This window comes from Cavia porcellus, unplaced genomic scaffold, assembly GCF_034190915.1.
Source record: "Cavia porcellus strain 051 isolate PalLab524CR breed Dunkin Hartley unplaced genomic scaffold, mCavPor4.1 scaffold_4, whole genome shotgun sequence".
Classification (NCBI taxonomy): Eukaryota; Metazoa; Chordata; class Mammalia; order Rodentia; family Caviidae; genus Cavia; species Cavia porcellus.
Window position 1 is genome coordinate 104530617 of NW_026947487.1, and position 19914 is coordinate 104550530.

Here is a 19914-nt window from a genome sequence, read left to right on the forward strand (position 1 = left end):
TTATTAACAGTGATAACTGCAGATGTTGTAAAAATTATTTTCATCAACTTTCACTTCAGAAATTGTTTTTAAAACTTCAGTTGAATGTTTAGGAGGGAAGAGTTGTTACTTACTTAATCTCTTTCAGTCTTACAAGGCATTTAAATTTGCCTTATTCCCAGACCTTTTTAAACTTCGGGTTTTTTTTGTTTGTTTGTTTTTTGAGACAGAGTCCTGCCAAGTTACTGTAGTGCCCAAGCTGTGCTTGAACTTCTTGTGATCTTCAGCTTCTCAGAGTGCTGGAAATAGAGGCATGTACCACCATGTCTGGCTTAGGTTTTCCTTTTTTGATGATGTTTTCTCTCCCTGGAAACTTCTTTAGTATTCTTACGACAATATAGTTAATTAGCTGACTGTAGGTTTTTACTTTTTAAGTGCAAGTACACAGAAAGAGCAGAATTTACATAGCTTGAGTTCTGTTTCTGGGATGGCTTAATTTCACTTTGGATTTCCTTAATTTCACTTTGGAACTTATTAGATAATTTCACTTTGGAACTTATTAGATAAATTCACAATGGAAAGTAGTCTCCAGTAATGTTTGCTTCATGCATATACAAGTCTCCTTTGGAGCTCCTTTCATTAGAATTCCTGATTCCAACAGGGAGCTTAGTTTTTCAAAATTCTTACTAAATCATACTTGTACACATTTTTGAAAATCACTGTTCCAGCAAAGGATTTAGCTCACTGGCATAAACACTTGCCTGGCAGGTGTGAGATGGTGAGTTCGATCCCTGGTACCACCAAAAAGAAAAAACAAAACAAAACAAAAAACCCCACTGGTTCAGAGGGAATATTTGACCTTTCCACATTTGTCTTAATGGAATGATAAAAGTATGTCAAAGTGAGTGTGACTTTCAAGAAAGGACAGGTTTAACTACAAAAGACTTCCAAAGCCCTGAGAAGTTATCTCTAACAATTAGATAAAGAAGAAATTATAGAGCCAGGGATATAGCTCAGCAGCATCACCTCTGCCTAGCAAGTGTAAGGTGATAAGTTTGATTTCTGGTACCAAAGGGGGGGGGGAAAGCATCTAAACCTTCACTTTTTTCATAGTACTTGGTTCAAATCCTAAATGTGTCACTTTTTTTTGAGCCGGGAATCGAACTAACAACCTTGGGCTTGCCAGGCAGTTACTGTGCCGCTGAGCTCAATCCTTGGCCCAATGTAGCACGTTTTACATTATGTTAAATTTACTTGTCTCCTTTAATTAATTGTACATTGATGATGCTTAGGATACTGTTTGGCATGTCGACATATTTCTGTTTTTTGAGGTTTTGATTCTCAAAATAGGAATCAGAAAAACAGGTAATCAGACCTTAAATATATGAGTTAGGTGCTCATTTAACATAAGGTAGGGATCAAAGAGAAATTTGATTTATTAATGTTTCATTTAACTTGTTTGGTGTGTATGAATCTTATTTTTTTTGGTACCCAGGATCGAACTTGCAACTTTGTGCTTGCCAGGCAGGCGCTTAGGCCACTGCGCTAAATCTCTGGCCCAGTGTGCATGAATCTGTAGAATGAAGTTAAATCTCATAGATTATTTGGATGGCAAATGCTATAAAACCTTGACAATATGGTTTGTTCCAGAACCTGCTTACTATTAAGATATATGAAGATCTTATGTCTTTGCTTATTTATTTAGGTAGTTTGATACAGGTTAGTACTTTGGTCCTCTTTGGACTGGGTTAAAAACATTGCTTTTCTAGGTTGTGATAGCAAGTTCTTAATGTTTTTTTTTTTTCCTTTGCTTTATGTCTTTTTTGTGCACATGTGCAGTTGGAGTGCCTCAAGCTTATTGCTTCTCAAAAATTTACAGACAAACGCATTGGCTATTTAGGAGCAATGCTGCTGTTAGATGAAAGACAAGATGTCCATCTTCTCATGACTAACTGTATCAAGAAGTAAGTTTTACCATCCCTTCTTCTAATGACCACTTTTCTCTTTTAGGGATTTCTGAATATGACATTAAAAGCTTCTATTTGCTGATTTATATTTATTATCTAGAATATATTAGAATTGCTCTGTATTCAATAGCTTTTTGTATGTAAAGAGATTAATCAAAGAACATAAGTGATCAGTGAAGTAAAACATGGACAAAATATAATTTTCTTTCTGGTAAAATATAATTTTCTTATTTCTAAGACTTTGAGTATCATGAGTAATGAAGCTTTACACTTACTAAAAATTTATTAGTGTAGCTATTAAATTTTTATTATATTTTGTATTAATAGTGTAGGTATCTGTGTTGGTCACTTCTTTTCTTTCCTTTTTTCTGAGACAAAATACCTGACACCCAAAGTTAGGGAAGGAAAGGTTACTTAGTTCACAGTTCATGGAGGTTTCAGTCTGTAATCAGCTGGTTCCAAGGTTAGGTGACATGGCAGAGGCAACAGTTGGTGGCAGCGAAAGACAGGAAAAGTAACAAGAGCAAAGAAGGAGGAGCACAAGAGAAGACTCTTTGTGTCCATAATCCTAGCATTAAACCATGAATTATTCACAAATTCTAGAATACTGCCCCCATGACTGCATGAGTCTTTGTTGGGGAGGCACCCAAACTCAAACTATAACAGTATGAAAAAGCACATTCTTATAATCCCAGCATACAGGAGGCCGAGACTGTAGGATTCTGAGTTTGAGAACAGTCTAAACTATACACAGTAGCAAGTTTAAGGCTGCCCTAAACTGCATTCTGAGACCATGTCTCAGACTGTTTGGCACTCTCTAACAACATATATTCTGATTATCTTTTAAAGGTAAAAAGAGAGGTGATGCTTGTTACTAGTCTAAGCTGAGATTTTAGTTGTATGTAATTGTATATATTGCTATGCATGATACTATATAGACTTTTCAAAAATTCCTTAATAGCTGTTTTACTGACGTACTAGTCTGGCTGTGCTAGTTTACTGTGCTTTCCATTTCAGGAACACTTGCTGCGTGGAAAAATCAGTGGTCCTATGCAGGGAATTACCAGTTCTTTCTAGTATCTCTCTTATAAGAATTCTGTTAGCTGCAGTTCTCATGGCCCAAACATAGAAGTGTTTTTGGTTTGTTTTAGTTTGGTTTTGGTTTGTTTGTGTTTAATTTTAGATTTCTTTTTTGTTTGTAATATGCCTGTATTTGACAGAAAGTAGAAGTGCATGATATTGCTTGCCTGTAATTCGAACACACATTTGGCTGAGGCAGAAGGATTTTGTGTTCAGGGCCAACCTAAACTACGTAGTGAGAGCTTGTGTCAAAAGTAACAAAAAAAGTAGAAATAAGGTATGGAGATATAGGTGACCAAATTTGTGGACATTTAAACTTGTATTTTCTTCTAAAGTAACTACTAACTTAGATTTTTTCCAAAGAAGAATGGAAAAATTCTAAAACAATAACTGTAATTGGGTTCCATAATTACGTGTAGCCTTTAAACTAGTTGTTGTTGCACATGCATGTAATGCTAGCATTATGAGAGACTGAGACAAGAGGATCTCGAGTTCAAGGCCAGCCTGGGCTCTGTAGTGAATTCCAGTGCTGGGACTACATAGCGAGACTCTCAGAGAAACAGAAATAATGAAGAGTAGCATTAAGTATAACAAATCTGTAAACTTAATTCTAGAAACTTAAATTTCTAGGAGAAATTATTGTTTATTTTCCATAAGATAAATATTAATAATAAACATACTAGCTGAATGTGGTGGCATGTGCCTGTAATCTTAGCACTTGGGAGCCTGGGGCAGGAGGATCATTGCAAGTTCACAATTAGCCTGGGCTACAAAGTGAGCCCAAGGTTAGCCTGAACTGCATAGTGAGACCCTGTCTCAAAAAGACAAAAAAAAAACAGAACAAAAACATACCAAGTTGATTCATGTATTCAAATTTATTGCATGCCTGCTATGTGCCTGGAGCTGTTGAAAGCATTGGAATGGAGAATAAAAAACTGGACAAATGTTTGTTGTCATAAAGAGTACATTCTAAATCTGCATTACTTTAGATTGGCCTCATAGAGCTCTTTAATTTGTGATGTTCTGTGCTTTGTTGCTCTTATTACTCAAGCTTTCTGTCACATGCTGATAATTCGGCAATTTTGACTATTAGAGAGTTAATAACAAACTTAAGTATAGGTTTGTAGCTTGATAAAAATTGAAGAATGAGGCCCATAGATAAATAAGAAATCTTTGAGTTTAGATTCATGAGGTCCAACCAATCCCCCAGTAAATTTAGGACAGACTTACTTTTTCAAATAATTGAGAGTTGAAGAGGTACTTAATTCTAATTATTGGATCATTCAGTTTTTTAAAAATGAAAATTTGGTAAAATGTGCTACACATACACACTTATGTTTAGGGTTTTTTGAGAGAGGGTCACACTGTGAATCCTAGGGTGGCCTTGAACCCAGACTGCCCTTGATCCCCTGCCTTGACACCTTTGGTACTGAGTGTAGATGTGTGTCACCACTCCTGGCTTCATATTTTTTGTGGGTTTGTTTGTATTATAGGGAATTATAGTACTGAGAGGTTTTGTACTTAGAAAGCATTTGCTTCATTATTCATTGATTTAGAAAAAGTTAAGACATTAATGGTCTTGGGATTAAGTCTTTAAAAATCAGATTTAATATTTTAATTTCTTAAAATGTTCTTAAACATTGAAAAATGAACATAAAGTCAGCTAAATGTATTTGAGAACTGGAACCCAAGATGTTAAAAATGTAGTTAATGTTTAAACTTCATTTTACCGTAATTTTTATCCAAAACTATTCAAACTGATGAAAAGGAACAAATGTGGCCAGATTCCCTTTATCTTCTTTCTTGCTTTTCCAATTTCAAGTGTGTGTGTTGCTGAAGCAAGCACATTCTTTTCTCTTTTCATTGGGTAGTAGAAACTAATACTATTATTTCTTCACTCAAAAATACTAATACGGGGACTAGGCCTTGCTTCCTAGTGTAAGACCCTGGATTTGATCTGCTGCAGCCAGCCAACAAACAAGAAAACTGATAATGCACATATTATATTAACATAAATAGTACTCTTTATGAAAGATAAATTATTTCCTAAATAAAAATTTCAGTGTGAAGAATGGCATTATTTTACATTTTTGTAACTCTTGTCAATTAGATATGCCTATCTTCTCCTGTGTTCAGTTTATGTTCTGTTGATTGAAGTATGTGAAGAAAATCTAATCTCTTCCAGATAATGTAATTAGAAAAGAAAACAGTAGCGGGGATGAGGAGTGTGGGGGTTAGTGAGCCTATAATTCTGGCACTCAGGAGGAGTTCGAAACCAGGGAGACCTTGTCTCAAAAATAAAAAACAAAAACAACAACAAGAAAAAAGGAAGAATAAATGGCCTTTTAGAAAAACTACAGATTTTGTTTGATACTGTGCTAAAACTTGGGTGTTGTTTTGTTTTTGTCTTGAATTTACTGTGTGGCCCAGGCTGGCCTCAAACTTGCAGCTGTCCTCCTGCCTTAGCCTCTTAAGTGTTGGGATTATAAGTGTATACTACCACACCCAGCTGGGTTTTTTTTTTTTTTTTTTTTGTCTTTTTCGTTTTTATCGGTACCAGGGATCGAACTCACGACTGCCTGCTTGCAAGGCAGGCACTTATGCTGCTGAGCTAAATTCCCAGCCCCTGGTTTTTTTTCCTCTACTCTCTTCTCCTCTCTTCTTTGGGAGAGGGAGGGTGTCCTGAAGGTGCAGTTTTTATTTTTAAAATTGTGATTTTCCTTGTCTCCTTTTTACTTACCTTTATTTATTTTTCTTATCTTTATTTCTTCTATAACACACACACACACACACACACACACACACACACACACACGTACACACACCATTTCTTTTTCTTAAGGGGTGCAAAAGGGCCAGTGATGGAAAAGAGATGAAGAGAGATAAGCTTGTCATTTGATGATAGTCAAAGTCACAGTCCTAATGCCTCTTTTACCAAGTGGTAGTTGTTGTTATGGTTTGTTTTGGTCTTTTTGAGATGATCTCACTTTGCAGTTCAGGCTGTCCTTGAGCTCACTTTGTAGTCCATGCTATTCTAGAACCTGCAGTGAACCTCCTGCCTCAGCCTCCCGAGTGCTTGGATTATAGGCATGCACCACCATGTCCGGCCAAGTGGTAGGTTTTTTTTTTTTTTTGTCTTTTTCGTTTTTATCGGTACCAGGGATCGAACTCACGACTGCCTGCTTGCAAGGCAGGCGCTTATGCTGCTGAGTAAATCCCTAGCCCCGAGTGGTAGTTTTTTAAAGGTTAGATTCTGTATAGAATCTGAAATCCTGTCAGTGAAACTTCATTACTTTGTTACATTAAAACCTATTGGTCTTTCTCTTTGAGTTAATACTCATACATAATTGTGTAACATCGTGCTGTCCAGTTTGAGAAAAATTGCTTGCTGAGTTACATAGATCTTCCAGGTGTTAAATTTCATTATAGAATATTTTAAAATCTCACTGTTAGCAATTCTACTGATTTCATTAGAAAAGTCTTTTAAGTATTAGTACATTGGCAATGTCATGGTGGCTATGAAAGTTTTCCAGAATTCTTCAGAGTTAAGATTTTCAGCCTCTCAACTGCTGAGATTTTAGGTATGCACTACCATGCCTGGCTCAGTTTGAATGTTTTCATTGGCAGTATATACTGTTAGGTTTTGCTCTTGAAGGATTAGGCCGACTTGGCATTTTGTCCTGAAAATAAGTGCCAAATACCCAAATCTTAGTAACTATAGTTGTCAGTTATTTTTTAAACAAAATTGAGGTCCTTTTTTTGTTTGTTTGTTTAAAAGTATATAGTTAGTGGTTGGCCTTGAACTTACAGTGGTCTTGCTGCCTCAACTTACTCAGTGCTGGTATGCACCATCATGTCTGGTTTGAGGTCTTATTTTGAAAGCAGCAAGCTTATAGTTTAGCTTCAAATGAAACAGCTACACAAATGCTTTTTCTGAGACTGTCATTTTACTTCACTGTGCAGCACAAGTAATTCAAGCTTATTTCTCATTTTGTCACACAAAATATTTTAAAAATGTGCTCATAAGAGTTGAAACATAAGACTCTTTGTATAATTCAGTGGTAGAATGCTTGCCTAGCATGCCTGACGCTCTAATCCTCAGCACTACAAAAGCAAAGAAATATTTAAGAATTTATAAAACTAATAATAATTTTTACTGATTTGTCATGGGCAATCTTAGGTGAAACTGTCTTTTTTTCATTTTTTCTTTTACATTTTTAGTTTTTGAGACAAGGTCTAGCTATGTAGTTTAGGCTGCTGCTTTGGCCTTCAGAGTGCAAAGATTACAAGCATGTGTCATTATGCCCTGGGTTAATTCCAAGGCCTCATGCTAATAGTGTAGTAGTTACCATATTTACTGCCACATTAAATGCTAGTAGTACAGTTTGATTCCTCTGCTATTGATTTTCACTAGTGGGTAAGAGTCTTTCCCACCGTTTTTGTATTGTTAGTACAAATATCAGTACACAGTGTTACAGGGTTATCAAAGTAAGCTGGATATGGTGTCACATACCTATAATCTCAGTACTTGGGAGGCTGAGGCAGGAGGATTTCTATGGACTATGTAGTAAGACACTGTTTAAACACATACAAAATTCAAAGGACCACGAAAATAGTTTGAATGGTATGGACTCTGTCTGAAACAGTCTTGACATTTAGAGATCTTTTCTTTTTTTTGTCTTTTTCCTTTTTATCGGTACCAGGGATCGAACTCACGACTGCCTGCTTGCAAGGCAGGCGCTTATGCCGCTGAGCTAAATCCCCGGCCCGACATTTAGAGATCTTTTGAATCACCTTCATCTTAGATAATAAAATACCCTGAAAGTTTGTAGATATAACACAACTCACAATTCAGCTTCTGAATAACAGAATTGCTTGTAATACATTGATGGGTGTACCAGTTCAAGCTGTTAATACTTTGCTTTTCTGAAACAGTTCTTCCTGGCCTGTTTGAAAATAATTTATGTGGTAATGTCTCAATCTTCCAGTCATGAAGTAAAATAGCTGATACTGGGCGTAATATATCTGTCTATTTATCTATCTATCTATCTATCTATCTATCTATCTATCTATCTACCTTAATATCTTACGGATATGTAAGCCAAAGTCCAAGATAGAGTGGCCCCATTTGTTTAACTTCTGGTGACAACACAGAGGGATAGGGTGTAATCACATTGCAAGAGAGGAAGCCAGAGAGCAGGGCGGGACCTGTCTTGCTCTTGTATAACAACTCACGGAACTGTTAATTCCTCAAGACCAGTACCTGCCCCTTCCTGGGGCAGTTTTCTCAGTCAGCTCTCACTAGGTTCTACCTTCTGCAGTCTCTGCTGTATACTTGGAGCATCAGTACATAATGCTGGGGACTAAACTGCCAATACATGAACTTTTGAGGAACACCCAAACTATAGCAAATCATCAATGTGTTACGACAGTTTTGGGTATATGCACCATTAGATACAGGGGTTTACTGTAAAAATATAGCTTAGCTTTTTAAAGCTTATTAACTCATTATCATGACAGTTACTGATTTTTTTCACCTTTTTTTTAAGTAGCAAATTTATTGCACAAAAGAAATGAGAAATAGGAATAGCTTCTGAGAGACATGAGAGGGTCCTGAATGGGTTGCCCTTTTGCCTTTTTCTCTTTAATAAAATAAAAATATAAAAATTTAGTGAAACATCAAGGTTCATAATAGATCAGATGTCAGAGGATAGACTGAATTTCTCTTGTGATACTTATCTTAAATTCTCTAGCAACAGATTTTTTTTTGGAGGGGGTCTTTTTGAGACAGGGTGCAGCTATGCAGTTCAGGCTAGCCTTGAGCTCACTTTGTAGCCCAGGCTGATCTCAAACTTGTAATGATCCTCCTGCCTCAGCCTCCTGAGTGCTGGGATTGCAGCCTGCGTCACCATGCTTGGCTGGTTTTCTGATTTTTTTTTTCCTTTTTCGTTTTTATTGGTACCAGGGATCGAACTCACGACTGCCTGCTTGCAAGGCAGGTGCTTATGCTGCTGAGCTAAATCCTCAGCCCCTGTTTTCTGATTTTTAAAAAAGGGTTTTGTGGCCCAGGATTTAGCTCATCGACTTTAAGCGCCTGCCTGCCAAGCGCAAAGGTCTTGAGTTCAGTCTCCCGTACAAAAATAAAAGGTTTTGTTAGTATATGTCTTACCTTTTATTTATAGTTAATAGTATTTGATACTAGAAGCTTTTTTTTTTTTTTTTTTTTGGTCTTTTTGAGATAGGATTTCATTATGCAGTTCAGGATAGCTTTGAACTCACTTTGTAGACCAGGTTGGTCTCTCACTCACAACCACAACAGTTCTCTTGCCTCAGTCTCTGGAGTGCTGGGATTGCAGGTGTGCATCACCTTTTTTGAGATGGGATTTTGCTCTGCAGTCTGGGCTGGTCTTGAATTCACTTTGTAGACAGAATAGCCTCCAGCAGTTCTCCTGCCTCAGCCTCCCAAGTGCTGAGATCACAGGTGTGCACCACTATGCCTGGCCCTAAAAGATTTTGGGATATTGTTTTCAAGTTTTTATCTTTGCCAGTTTTTACTTTCAATAGTTTGCTACATTTTCTAAGATGGTTTGTCTTTAGCATCTAACATATACCATGTCCAATTTCTGCAACTTTGGTATACTGGATAGTGAATCTCTAGAGAGACTGTCAGCTTACTGTATTTATAATTTTAACAAAATCAGAATGAACATTTTTCTTTCTAATCAATCCTGTTAAATATTTTTATTAAAAGAGAAATCTTGAGTTATTTCAAACTAGTTTCTTAAACTGTAGAGTTTTTTCCATGGGGAATACCAGGCAAAAGTATTCACCCTCCGTCCCCCTTTTTTTCTTTTTACAGTGATCTTAATCATAGCACTCAGTTTGTACAGGGACTAGCTCTTTGTACCCTCGGCTGCATGGGTTCCTCAGAGATGTGCAGAGATCTTGCAGGAGAAGTGGAGAAGCTCTTAAAAACCTCTAACTCTTATTTAAGAAAAAAGGTAACTTTTCTTTCTTTTTTTTTGGTCTTTTAGAGACAGGGTCTCACTATGTAGTTCAAGCTGGGCTTGAGCTTATTTTGTAGCTTTGGCTGGTTTTGAATTTGCAGTGATCCTCCTGCCCCAGCCTTCCGAGTGCTGGGATTACAGGCATGTACCACTGTGCCTAGTTTAAAAAGGTAATTTTTAATGAATCCAGTGTGTATGTTTGGATTAGGGAGAATTCTGGAGATGAAAAGGCAGAACTCGGTTTTGAAAACATGAATGAAAATAAAAGGATTTTTCTCTGGTCTTTTAAAAGTTTTTTTATGTATGAAAATTCCTCTTTTTTCAAGGAAATTTATAAGCAGATTTATTAAATATTCTAAGTGACACATCTCATTATTTCTAAAATTATGTAAATTCTAAGTATTAATAGCTGACTTTGGTATTAAAAAGCTGGCTTTGGTGGTGCATGCATATAATCCCAGCCCTGAGAGAAGCTGAGGCAGGAAAATTTGCAAGTTTGGATTCTGTCTAAGCAACTTAACAAGGCCTTGCCTTAAAAACAAAGCAAAACAAAACAAAACAACTCCACAAAAAAACCCCAGGACACAATTTAACAAGACCTTGTTTAAAAGAAAAAGCTGGGGATGTAGCTCAGTGGTAAAGTATCCTAGGTATAATCCCCAGTACTACCAAAATAAATATAAAAACAAAGAATGAAAAAAAAAAAAAAAAACAAAGAATGAATTGATCTTTATGAATTGACTTTAATGCTGATAATTATTGCTCATGTCTTTATACTAGTACCTTTGTGTCTTTGGAAGGACAGTTCCATTGAGACTTGATAATTATGAAGGAGTGATATAAAACCTTTTTTTAAAATTGGCATATCTGATTAGAATAGTAAGGGAAGATAATTACCTTGTTTTCCTAATTACCTGATTTTTATCTGTTGATAACATTTTGTTGAGCTTTTAAATTGCCCTTCAATCCTGAAACCTTTGTATAAAAGTAGATAGAATATAGAACTCCAAGAAACAAGCACATGCCTTCATGTTATTGGGTGTTTACTGTCCTCCTTTATTAATGGTGTGAGAGGGTTAAGCATTTTGCCAGGACAATGTGTAGTCAATGATGGCTGTAAACAAAGTTAAATTCTCTGTTTAATTTATAAGCCAGTACTTTTTGTTTTATTGGTTTTTTGAGACAGGGTCTCATTGTGTAGTTTAGGCTGACTTTGAACTCCTGGCAACCCTCCTGCCTTAGTCTTCTAAGTGCTGGCATTATAGGCACACACCACTATGCCCAGCTATGCCAGTGTAAGCTGTTGCTGTTTAGAAGGCACACTACTGTGTTAAATAAAACATTCCTTCAAATTAGTACTCCCCTCAACCCCTAGTGTATAGGAGGAATTAGCAGAAATCGTTTTTGTTAGTCTATCTAAACTTTTATGGTATTTGATTCAAGTAATAGCTGAAGGGGTAACCAGATTCAGCCTTCAAGTGTACCTTTCCTTCCAGTGGCCAAGTGAATACCATCTGGTTTTTAGTGGAGACTAGATAAGTGTATTTCAAATGATTCTTTTATTCTTCCTGGCATGAAACATTGGACCTTGCATGAGCATGCTCTGTACCACTGAGCTAGTCCCCTACCCTATTCAGAAGATTTTCTGTATGTTAGCAGAGTTGGTGGGAGAGAGTTAGGGCTGGGGACAAATGTATAGCATCTGTAGTGTGTGTTTTTCAGATACGTGTTATTTTTATACCTGTTGGTCACTTTAGAAGATTATTAGAGATGTTCAGAGATTGAAGTCCTTATCTGTTTTTTTTTTTTTTTAACTTTCCCAGAATTTTACATAAGTTATACTTATTTAATGAATTCATAGCAAGTAGGGTCTAGTCTAGAAAATTACTGCCTACTTGTACCACAATATTTGAACAAAGGGACAATTGGTCTGAAAGTTCCTTCTTAATATAATAGTATAAACTGAAAAGCCTCAACTGGTTAATAAATAATATCTCATGTCTAACTTTTTTCTTCTTTACTTTTCTAGTAAATGAACTACTTGGTGAAGTACTTGTATTATTTCTTTTTATAAGATTGGTTGGCCTGCTTACTTGAAATTTTTTGTCCTTTTATTTTTTTATAGGCAGCACTGTGTGCTGTTCATGTCATCAGGAAAGTTCCTGAACTTATGGAGATGTTTTTACCAGCAACAAAAAATTTATTGAATGAGAAGAACCATGGTAATGTGATTTGGCTGAACTCGTGAAGTACTGAGAAAAAGGGAAAGAAAAGGTTTTACATATTCATGATGGGGCCATAAGTTGTATGTCTCACTGCCAGGTGTCTTGAACCACTGGTGGTACTTGCATGACTGTCCCATTGAGTGTTTTTTTTTTTTTTAACTTATTTTATTAGTAAAAAGAGCAATAAAAGTGATTAGATCCATTTGTACTACCAGTAGTTCAAACCAGCAGGAACATGTTAAGGCTGTATCTGTCCTCTATCTCAGGGCAGAGGCAGAGGCAGAGGAGTTGCGTTTCTACTGTGCATAGACACTTTCCCAGTTGGCCTGCCAAATGTCTTGTCTACTTAGATATCCTAGTTTTATAAATAGATTGATTTCTTTATAATTAACTTGTCATTCATCTCTGAGCTTATAATATTTATTACCTGTACAAATGATCTTACCTTTGATTTTCATTCGTAAAACTCTTTGATTTCTTGGCCAATTTATAGTGAAAGAAAGAAAATTTTCTTCATTGTCATGTGGTAGGAGTACTAGATTAGTGAAAATTCTTTTGGGTTGCTTCTAACAGGAATTTGTAGTGGATATTTATGTATTTTTATGTAAAACTTTAGCGGAATTAAAATGGAATGTAGCAGTTCTTTTCCTGTACACTGTTATTCTTATTTTGAAGTCAGTTAAACAAATTCTAAGAAAATTTACATCTTAAATGCTGTGGGATATTTGAGTAATTTAGTTCTGTGCCAGAATGCTGAAAATATGCTTAACACATGAATCTTTAGGTCACTTATTTATTACTTAGTGAAACGTATATTGGGATTCTTTTTATTGACTTTAGAACAAGCTAATATATTTTATCATCCCTAATTATTTTGAAATTTTGTTACATTCTCTTTGGAAATTTAAAGTGTTATTAAGTAAGATTTCTGTCTCTTGAAATTTATAGGTCAGTTCAACTATTTTAGAGCAGAATAGGTCTTGTTTCCATTGACTATGTGTATGTTTTTATGGTTATTCTCAGCTCAAGAGACACTGGTGTTGCTTTTAAGTAACTATATGTAATTATTAAAAGTATTCTGATTTGACCAGTATTAAATCAGCAGGCTTCTAGTAAGTACTCTCTTTGTAGTCACCACAATACTTAGATTCTTTGGAGAATTAAAAAGCAAAAGTAGCAACTATACTTTTGGAATTGACCTTCAGGAACTCAAGGCCCTTCCTGTTCTACAAGGTTGAATAATAGAGCCTCATTTTTAGTTTTTCCTTAATTTTTTGTTTCAGGTGTCCTCCATACGTCTGTAGTCCTCCTCACAGAGATGTGTGAGCGAAGTCCAGACATGCTTGCACATTTCAGAAAGGTAGGTACTGTTCTGTGTGTCTTTTTTGATTGGAAAATAATTTTCCTGAAAAGTATATGCTTTTTTCACTTAAAAATTTTTTTGGAAAGCAATGGAGGTGAATAAAGGATTTAACTAACCTTCTTGTGGTAGGGCTGGAAGCCAAATTTAGACTTATAAGAACTGGCACTAGTATAATGCTTTATTTTTCAGAGTAGAAGTCCTGTCTTGTTGACAGACACAAATTTCTTATGTTTTATCTGTTTGTTGTTTTGACATTGAGTCAGGAAATATAACCTGAGGTTACATTACAAATAGAACTTTTTTTAAAGACAGGTAATTTTCTGTTTTACTTTTTTTTTTTTTTAAGATGAAAACTGCAAACTGGAACTTCATTTTTTTTTTCTTTTATCCCACTGTTCAGCTTAGTCCACTGACTCCTGTGATGAAAGTTCTGACATTAAGTTCTTTTTCAATAGCCTTTTAAAATGAGCGTTTTTATTTTTCCTTTTAAAAGGCAATAGGAAGGAGGATTAAGACAAAGGTTATTCTTTGGGTAGCTACATGCACTTACTTTCTTTTATAGGCTGCTGAGCATTCCACAAATAGGGCTCATTTTGTATTTTAGATCTAACAGCAGTTTTTTGACTTTTTCCTCCCTTAGATGTTCATGTCTTGATTAAATTATTGTAAAATAGTATGAGCCCGTATCTGTCCCTAATGCTTGCTTTATATGTTTTGTTCCTGTCGTCTGTTTGGAATCCTGCTGTATGTTAGAATGAAAAGGTAAGAATTAACCCTCTTTTAGATGGTGCATGCTGGCATTAGGTCCTTAGCAGCTTTTGTGTATCCATCCACAAATGTGGCTTTTAACCTATACTAATGCTGAAGCTGTGCTTAATACTGTTATTTGTTCTAGCATTTTTGGCTAACTTCCTAGTCCAGTTTTTGTCTTGTCACTTAAACTCCTGACTCCAAAGTCAGCCTTGGATTTCAGTTGCAGCCTTTCCTGAATTGTAAGCCTCCTGCTCTGCCTTTTCTTGATCTTCATTTGAGAAGCTTTCAGCAGATTCCTTGTGTCTTTAGTGATGGCAATTCCAGATCAGTCTGGAAACTTGACACAAAACATCGCTTCTTTTTGAAGTAGATATTTTAGAGCCATATGTGGTAATTGAGTATTTTACAAAGCTCCATGTGAGCTTTCAGTTCAGATCTAGAGTTTTTATTTTCCCTGTATCTGGACATAATCTTGCGAGGTATTTTGGAATACTAAAACAACTTACAGGTAGGGTAGGAGGGCATCAACTGATTTTCATGGCTGCAGCTTTTCTTTTTGTCATCTTATTTTGTTTGTCCTGTCATCAGTTTTAATAACTTCTGTTTTTGTCTGAATAAAGCTGGGATCCAAGAGTTTGTGTGCTGAACACTTAGATATTTGTGCTTTCTGTCCCAGAGTAATCTTACGAAATGAGCTAGCCTTTGGCAGTGAGTAAAACAATTTAATAGCCTAAGGAAAAAAGACTTCTCCAAGAACTAACAGCTTTACAAAAGTAATTAGGTTATATATAGTAGGAAAAAAAAAAGCAGACCTTTGGGAAGTTTGCAAGGGGAGCGGCTTATCTCTAATCCAAGTTTGTCCACAATTGACTGATTTAATGATTTTTGCAGAATTCACAGATTTTTGTGGTTTAGCTTTGTCTTATTTTTGCAGTTGTCCAAATTAGATTTTTAAGTGACTTAAGGGTCATTAACTTTTGAAGTGTTGAGGCCAAACTTACTTAAACTCATATAAAATTTTGTTTTTTGGCGTTTAGAAATGGGCTTAATGTTTTGAGTGTATGTCTTGGGAATGGCGTGGTTCTTCACTTTAATTGTAACCCTCCTTTGAACTTGGGAAATAAAGGTGGAAGAGTCTAAACACAATGAGAAATTATAATTGAATTGCAGCAGAGTTGGCACTGTTCAGATCGGCTACTACTTTACTTAATTTAGGCCATTAGAGTTGTTTAAATAGCTAACTTGGTTTTTCATTTGGAGACTGGAGAAGTTCCTATTATAACAGCTTGTAGTAGGAGGGTTTTTAGCATTAGGTAATTGATCATCAGAAATAAGATGAGGGCTAATATGTATTTAAAGGGTCTGTAAGTTCAGCTTGGCAATATTGCCTCTGCTAATTTTATGACTGTAATGAAAAAATTGAAGAAACAGGCCACAAAACAGCATGAATAATTAAGTGATGAATTTAGCAAAATCCTGTCATGTGAGTGAAGAATAGGGGAATGGAATATTCATGGCCTTGGTATCTTGAAGTAAAAACTGTATTTTCTTTGTATCTTTTTCAGTTGGTTAATGTTCTTTGATATTCTCTGTTGATTGTTGGAAAATGACATAACTAGCTCTATTTTAAGAGGAAACTTTCCTGTATGTTAGGTGGTATGTTTTAAAGCTATATTTTAATGAAATTAAATTTTGGTATGAGAACATTTGAATGGATAAAAACCAAACAATTCTTTGCCACCTAGGTGGATTCAGTTCTACAAATGTAAACATGCGGTGTGCTCCCCAGGCATCTGCTCTACTTCTACTTGGTTCACATAGACTTTCTGACTTACTATTGTAGGATCTTTGCATCTGGAGCTTAAAAGTCTTCCTTTTTTTCCAGATAAAATATATGTTACTTTTGAGTTTTTGGCCTAAGAACTCCTAAGTTACATTTTTGAAATATGTCCAGCATATTACTGTTTTTGAATCAGTAGTTCTCTGGAATTCAGACCCTTGCATCCTTTTTCTAAACCAAAGGACCTGCTTATTCAAGAGGCATTATTAGATATTTACTGTTTTTTGATGCATGTTTCTTTTCTGCAGCTTGTACCCCAGTTAGTTCGTATTCTAAAGAACCTCATCATGTCCGGATATTCCCCAGAACATGATGTTTCTGGTATCAGTGATCCCTTTTTGCAGGTAAGTCTGAAAAAATTTTTGAATAAATGTTATGTCAATTTAACAAATTTTGATAGATTGTTTTTCTTGTTTGTGTTGCATAAATATTTGATAGTTAATTTATTAATAATAAATACACAGGGGCACAATTTGGTATTTTATTACAATTATAGAATAAAATTGTAACTTTAACCAAAAATTATTTACTACTTACATGCCTGAATTATCAGTACAATAATAGATCTGCAAGTGGTGCTATTCCTTTATCTGTGGGCTATGAAGGGTGAGTTGTCTAATGACTGTTGGATATAGAAACACTATATGCCTTAAATAAATGTTTAAAATTCTATTTGATTTTGAACATTTCTTTCTTTCTTTCTTTTTTTTTTTACCGGAACTGGGGATCGAACTCACAACCTCACACTTGCCAGGCAGGCAGTTATGCTGCTGAGCTAAATCCCCAGCCCATGATTTTGAACATTTCTGATGAGATCTTAATATTTTATATTTATTTCCTATTAAGCAAGCTTCCTTTTTGCCAACCTCGTTGCTGAAATTTCTCATATTTTGCACATTAGGTACGGATTTTGCGGTTATTAAGAATTTTAGGACGAAATGATGATGACTCAAGTGAAGCTATGAATGATATATTAGCACAGGTGAGTAGACCAGTTTCCATTTTATTTAATATTTTCATCTACTGAGAATAGAGTGATTGTTGATTGCTATATGGAGCAGGTTTTGTTTCCTCATTGGTGGCTCTCATCAAAATGTCTCTTGTTATCTCTTGATAGTTTTTGGAAGCATTGTTTCACCACATATGTACTTCCCTCTGTGTCTTTTCAGGTTGCCACTAACACAGAGACTAGTAAAAATGTAGGAAATGCTATTCTTTATGAAACTGTTTTGACTATCATGGATATTAAATCGGAAAGTGGATTGCGAGTAAGTCTTTTACAATCTTTTTTGCTGTCTAAACAGAATGATTGATTATCTTTTGACGGTAGAACTTTGGAATTGGACTCCATTTAGAACTTATTTTAGGAAGACATCAGGTAATAGCGCATACTGTTGGTTTTTTTTGGAATGTAAAGTATTTTTTCCCATTGAATGCTTAATATCAGGTATAACAAATTTTGTAAGACTGTATGTATAGTTAAATATATAGATACTGTTGAGAGAGGATACTTCATAATAAGCTTTTAGTAGAGCCACAATTTGAGTTGTATTTATTATTCCAAGCAAAACCCAATATTCAAATAAGTTTGATTTTATTTAAAGAATCAACATACAGACTAAAACTCTCAAAAGTGCACAGGAAGCTGGATATAGTGACACATGCATATAATACTAGCATTTGAGAGGCTTAGACAGGAGGACTGCTGCAAATTCAAGGCCAGTGTAGGCTACAAAGTGAGTTCAAGAGCAGCCTAAACTATTTACTAAGACCTTGTCTCAAAAAATCAAGAAAGAAAAAAAGGTACACAAGAAAGATAATATCTGCTTTATACCTTTAATATGTAGCCTCTGAGTTCTTCCAGAGGGAAACACTTTTAGTGGTTTCCAGTATATTTTTTGAGATATTATATTTAAATGTGTTTTCAGATGCATATTTATGTATATTTGTTTTTTTCTTCACTTTCAATAAGCCTTTTATTGTAAATGATTTTAAACTTATAGTTGCATAATTTATAGTTCTTATATATACTATACTTTTAACCCACCTTCCTCTAATGTTAAGATCTCACAAAATTGTAGTGTAATTATGAAAAGTAAGAAGTTCATGATGACATTCATTATACTAGTAATTAAAATACAGACTATGCATATTTTACAGTTTTTTCTACTTATATTTATTTTCTATCCCAGGAGTCAACTCATGCTCTCACATTGCATTATTTTTTTATGTGTCCTTAGTCTCCTGATCTTTGACCATTTTTTAGTCTTTGTCTTTCATGACAAATTTGAAAAGCAGTATTCAGCTTCTTTCTAGAATGTATCTCCATTGAAGTTTGTTTGATATTTTCTCTTTCTTTTTTTTTGGTACTGGGATTTGAACTCAGGGCCTTGTTTTTTCTCACAATTTTATGGATTAAGACAATACTTTTTGTTAAATGTACACAAATAATCTGCTCTTTTTCATTGATGATACAGGAATTACTTGCTATCTTTCTTTCATTATTACTGTGGTGTTAACCTTGGTCATTTGCGGAAGGTGATGTCTGCTGGTTGTCTTTACTATAGTCACTGTTTTTTGTCTTTCATAATTAAAATATGTATTTGTATATATTTTAAAATATATATAGTGGTACAGGGGTTGAACCCAGGGCCTTTTCATTCATTAAATCTCTACCCTTTTATTATTTTTATTTTGAGACAGGATCTTGGTAAGTCACTAAGTTGCCCAGGCTGGGCTTCAACTTGCAACCCTCTCCTTCCTCAGCCTCTAGAATGCTGGGATTACAGATGTGGATCACATTTCCAGCATGTAATTAAAAACATTTTGAGAGAGACACGTCTAGACAGTATAAGTAACCTATTTACACACTTTTGTTCATTGGTTTTGACATCTGTAGACACTCTTACCTGCACTAATTACAAAGTTGATGTTCTAATGATAGTTTTCCTATTTCTTTCATGGTTTTTCCTCATTCAGTAATAGTTCTATAAGTTGTCCCTTTTCCCCCATGAATTTTTTCATTAATCATTTATTAATATTAGAATTGCTAACCTTACTAACTACAGAATACAGTATCATTGCAGTCATGTAACCAAAGGAACTTAGGTTAAATTCTCTCTCTTTGAAACAAATGAAGTATATATTATTCTGTATCTTGCTTTTTTCATTTATCATTACTCTTGGAGTTCATTCGATATTCATGTAGAGAAATATGTTTCATTCCTTTTTGCCTTTCTTAATTGTAATATAATATACACGTAACGTAAAATGTACTATTTTAATCATATTTAAATGCATAGTTTAGTGGCATTAGTACATTCATTGTTATGTAACCATTACCATTATATGCTCCAGAACTTTTTTAGGCTTCCCAACCTGTCTCCATTAAACAGTAACTCCCCATTCTCTATTACCAGTCCTTGGCAACCACCATTCTACTTTCTATCTCTTTGAATTTTACTGCTCTTACCTCCTCCTGGAAAGGTACAGGAAAAGCCAAAACTGAAAGGTTTTTCTTACCTTATACTCTTTGGTCTTATAATCCCTCAGTGTTTTACTTTTAATACCAAATGTATGAAGTTTCTGACACACAAACAGTTCTTCAGTGGCACCAACTAGATGGTCTTTAATTTAATTCTGACACTGTCTACATAGTGTCACACCTTATGCTTTGATGGCTTAGTCTTACAAGACCATC

At 35.1% G+C, this 19914-nt stretch overlaps 1 protein-coding gene across 3 annotated transcripts in view; it reads left to right on the top strand.

Annotated features, from left to right (window-relative positions):
* Positions 1 to 19914, top strand: part of Ap1g1 (adaptor related protein complex 1 subunit gamma 1) — an 81912-nt gene that overhangs the window by 31353 nt on the left and 30645 nt on the right. For 2 of the 3 annotated variants that reach the window (XM_063247614.1, XM_063247615.1), the window contains exons 3-9: positions 1819 to 1943; positions 9886 to 10027; positions 12159 to 12255; positions 13542 to 13618; positions 16463 to 16558; positions 17116 to 17196; positions 17384 to 17482. In XM_063247614.1, the coding sequence (XP_063103684.1) occupies positions 1819 to 1943; positions 9886 to 10027; positions 12159 to 12255; positions 13542 to 13618; positions 16463 to 16558; positions 17116 to 17196; positions 17384 to 17482 (717 nt within the window). The remainder of the gene's footprint in view (positions 1 to 1818; positions 1944 to 9885; positions 10028 to 12158; positions 12256 to 13541; positions 13619 to 16462; positions 16559 to 17115; positions 17197 to 17383; positions 17483 to 19914) is intronic. The other variant, XM_063247616.1, reaches the window with a different exon arrangement.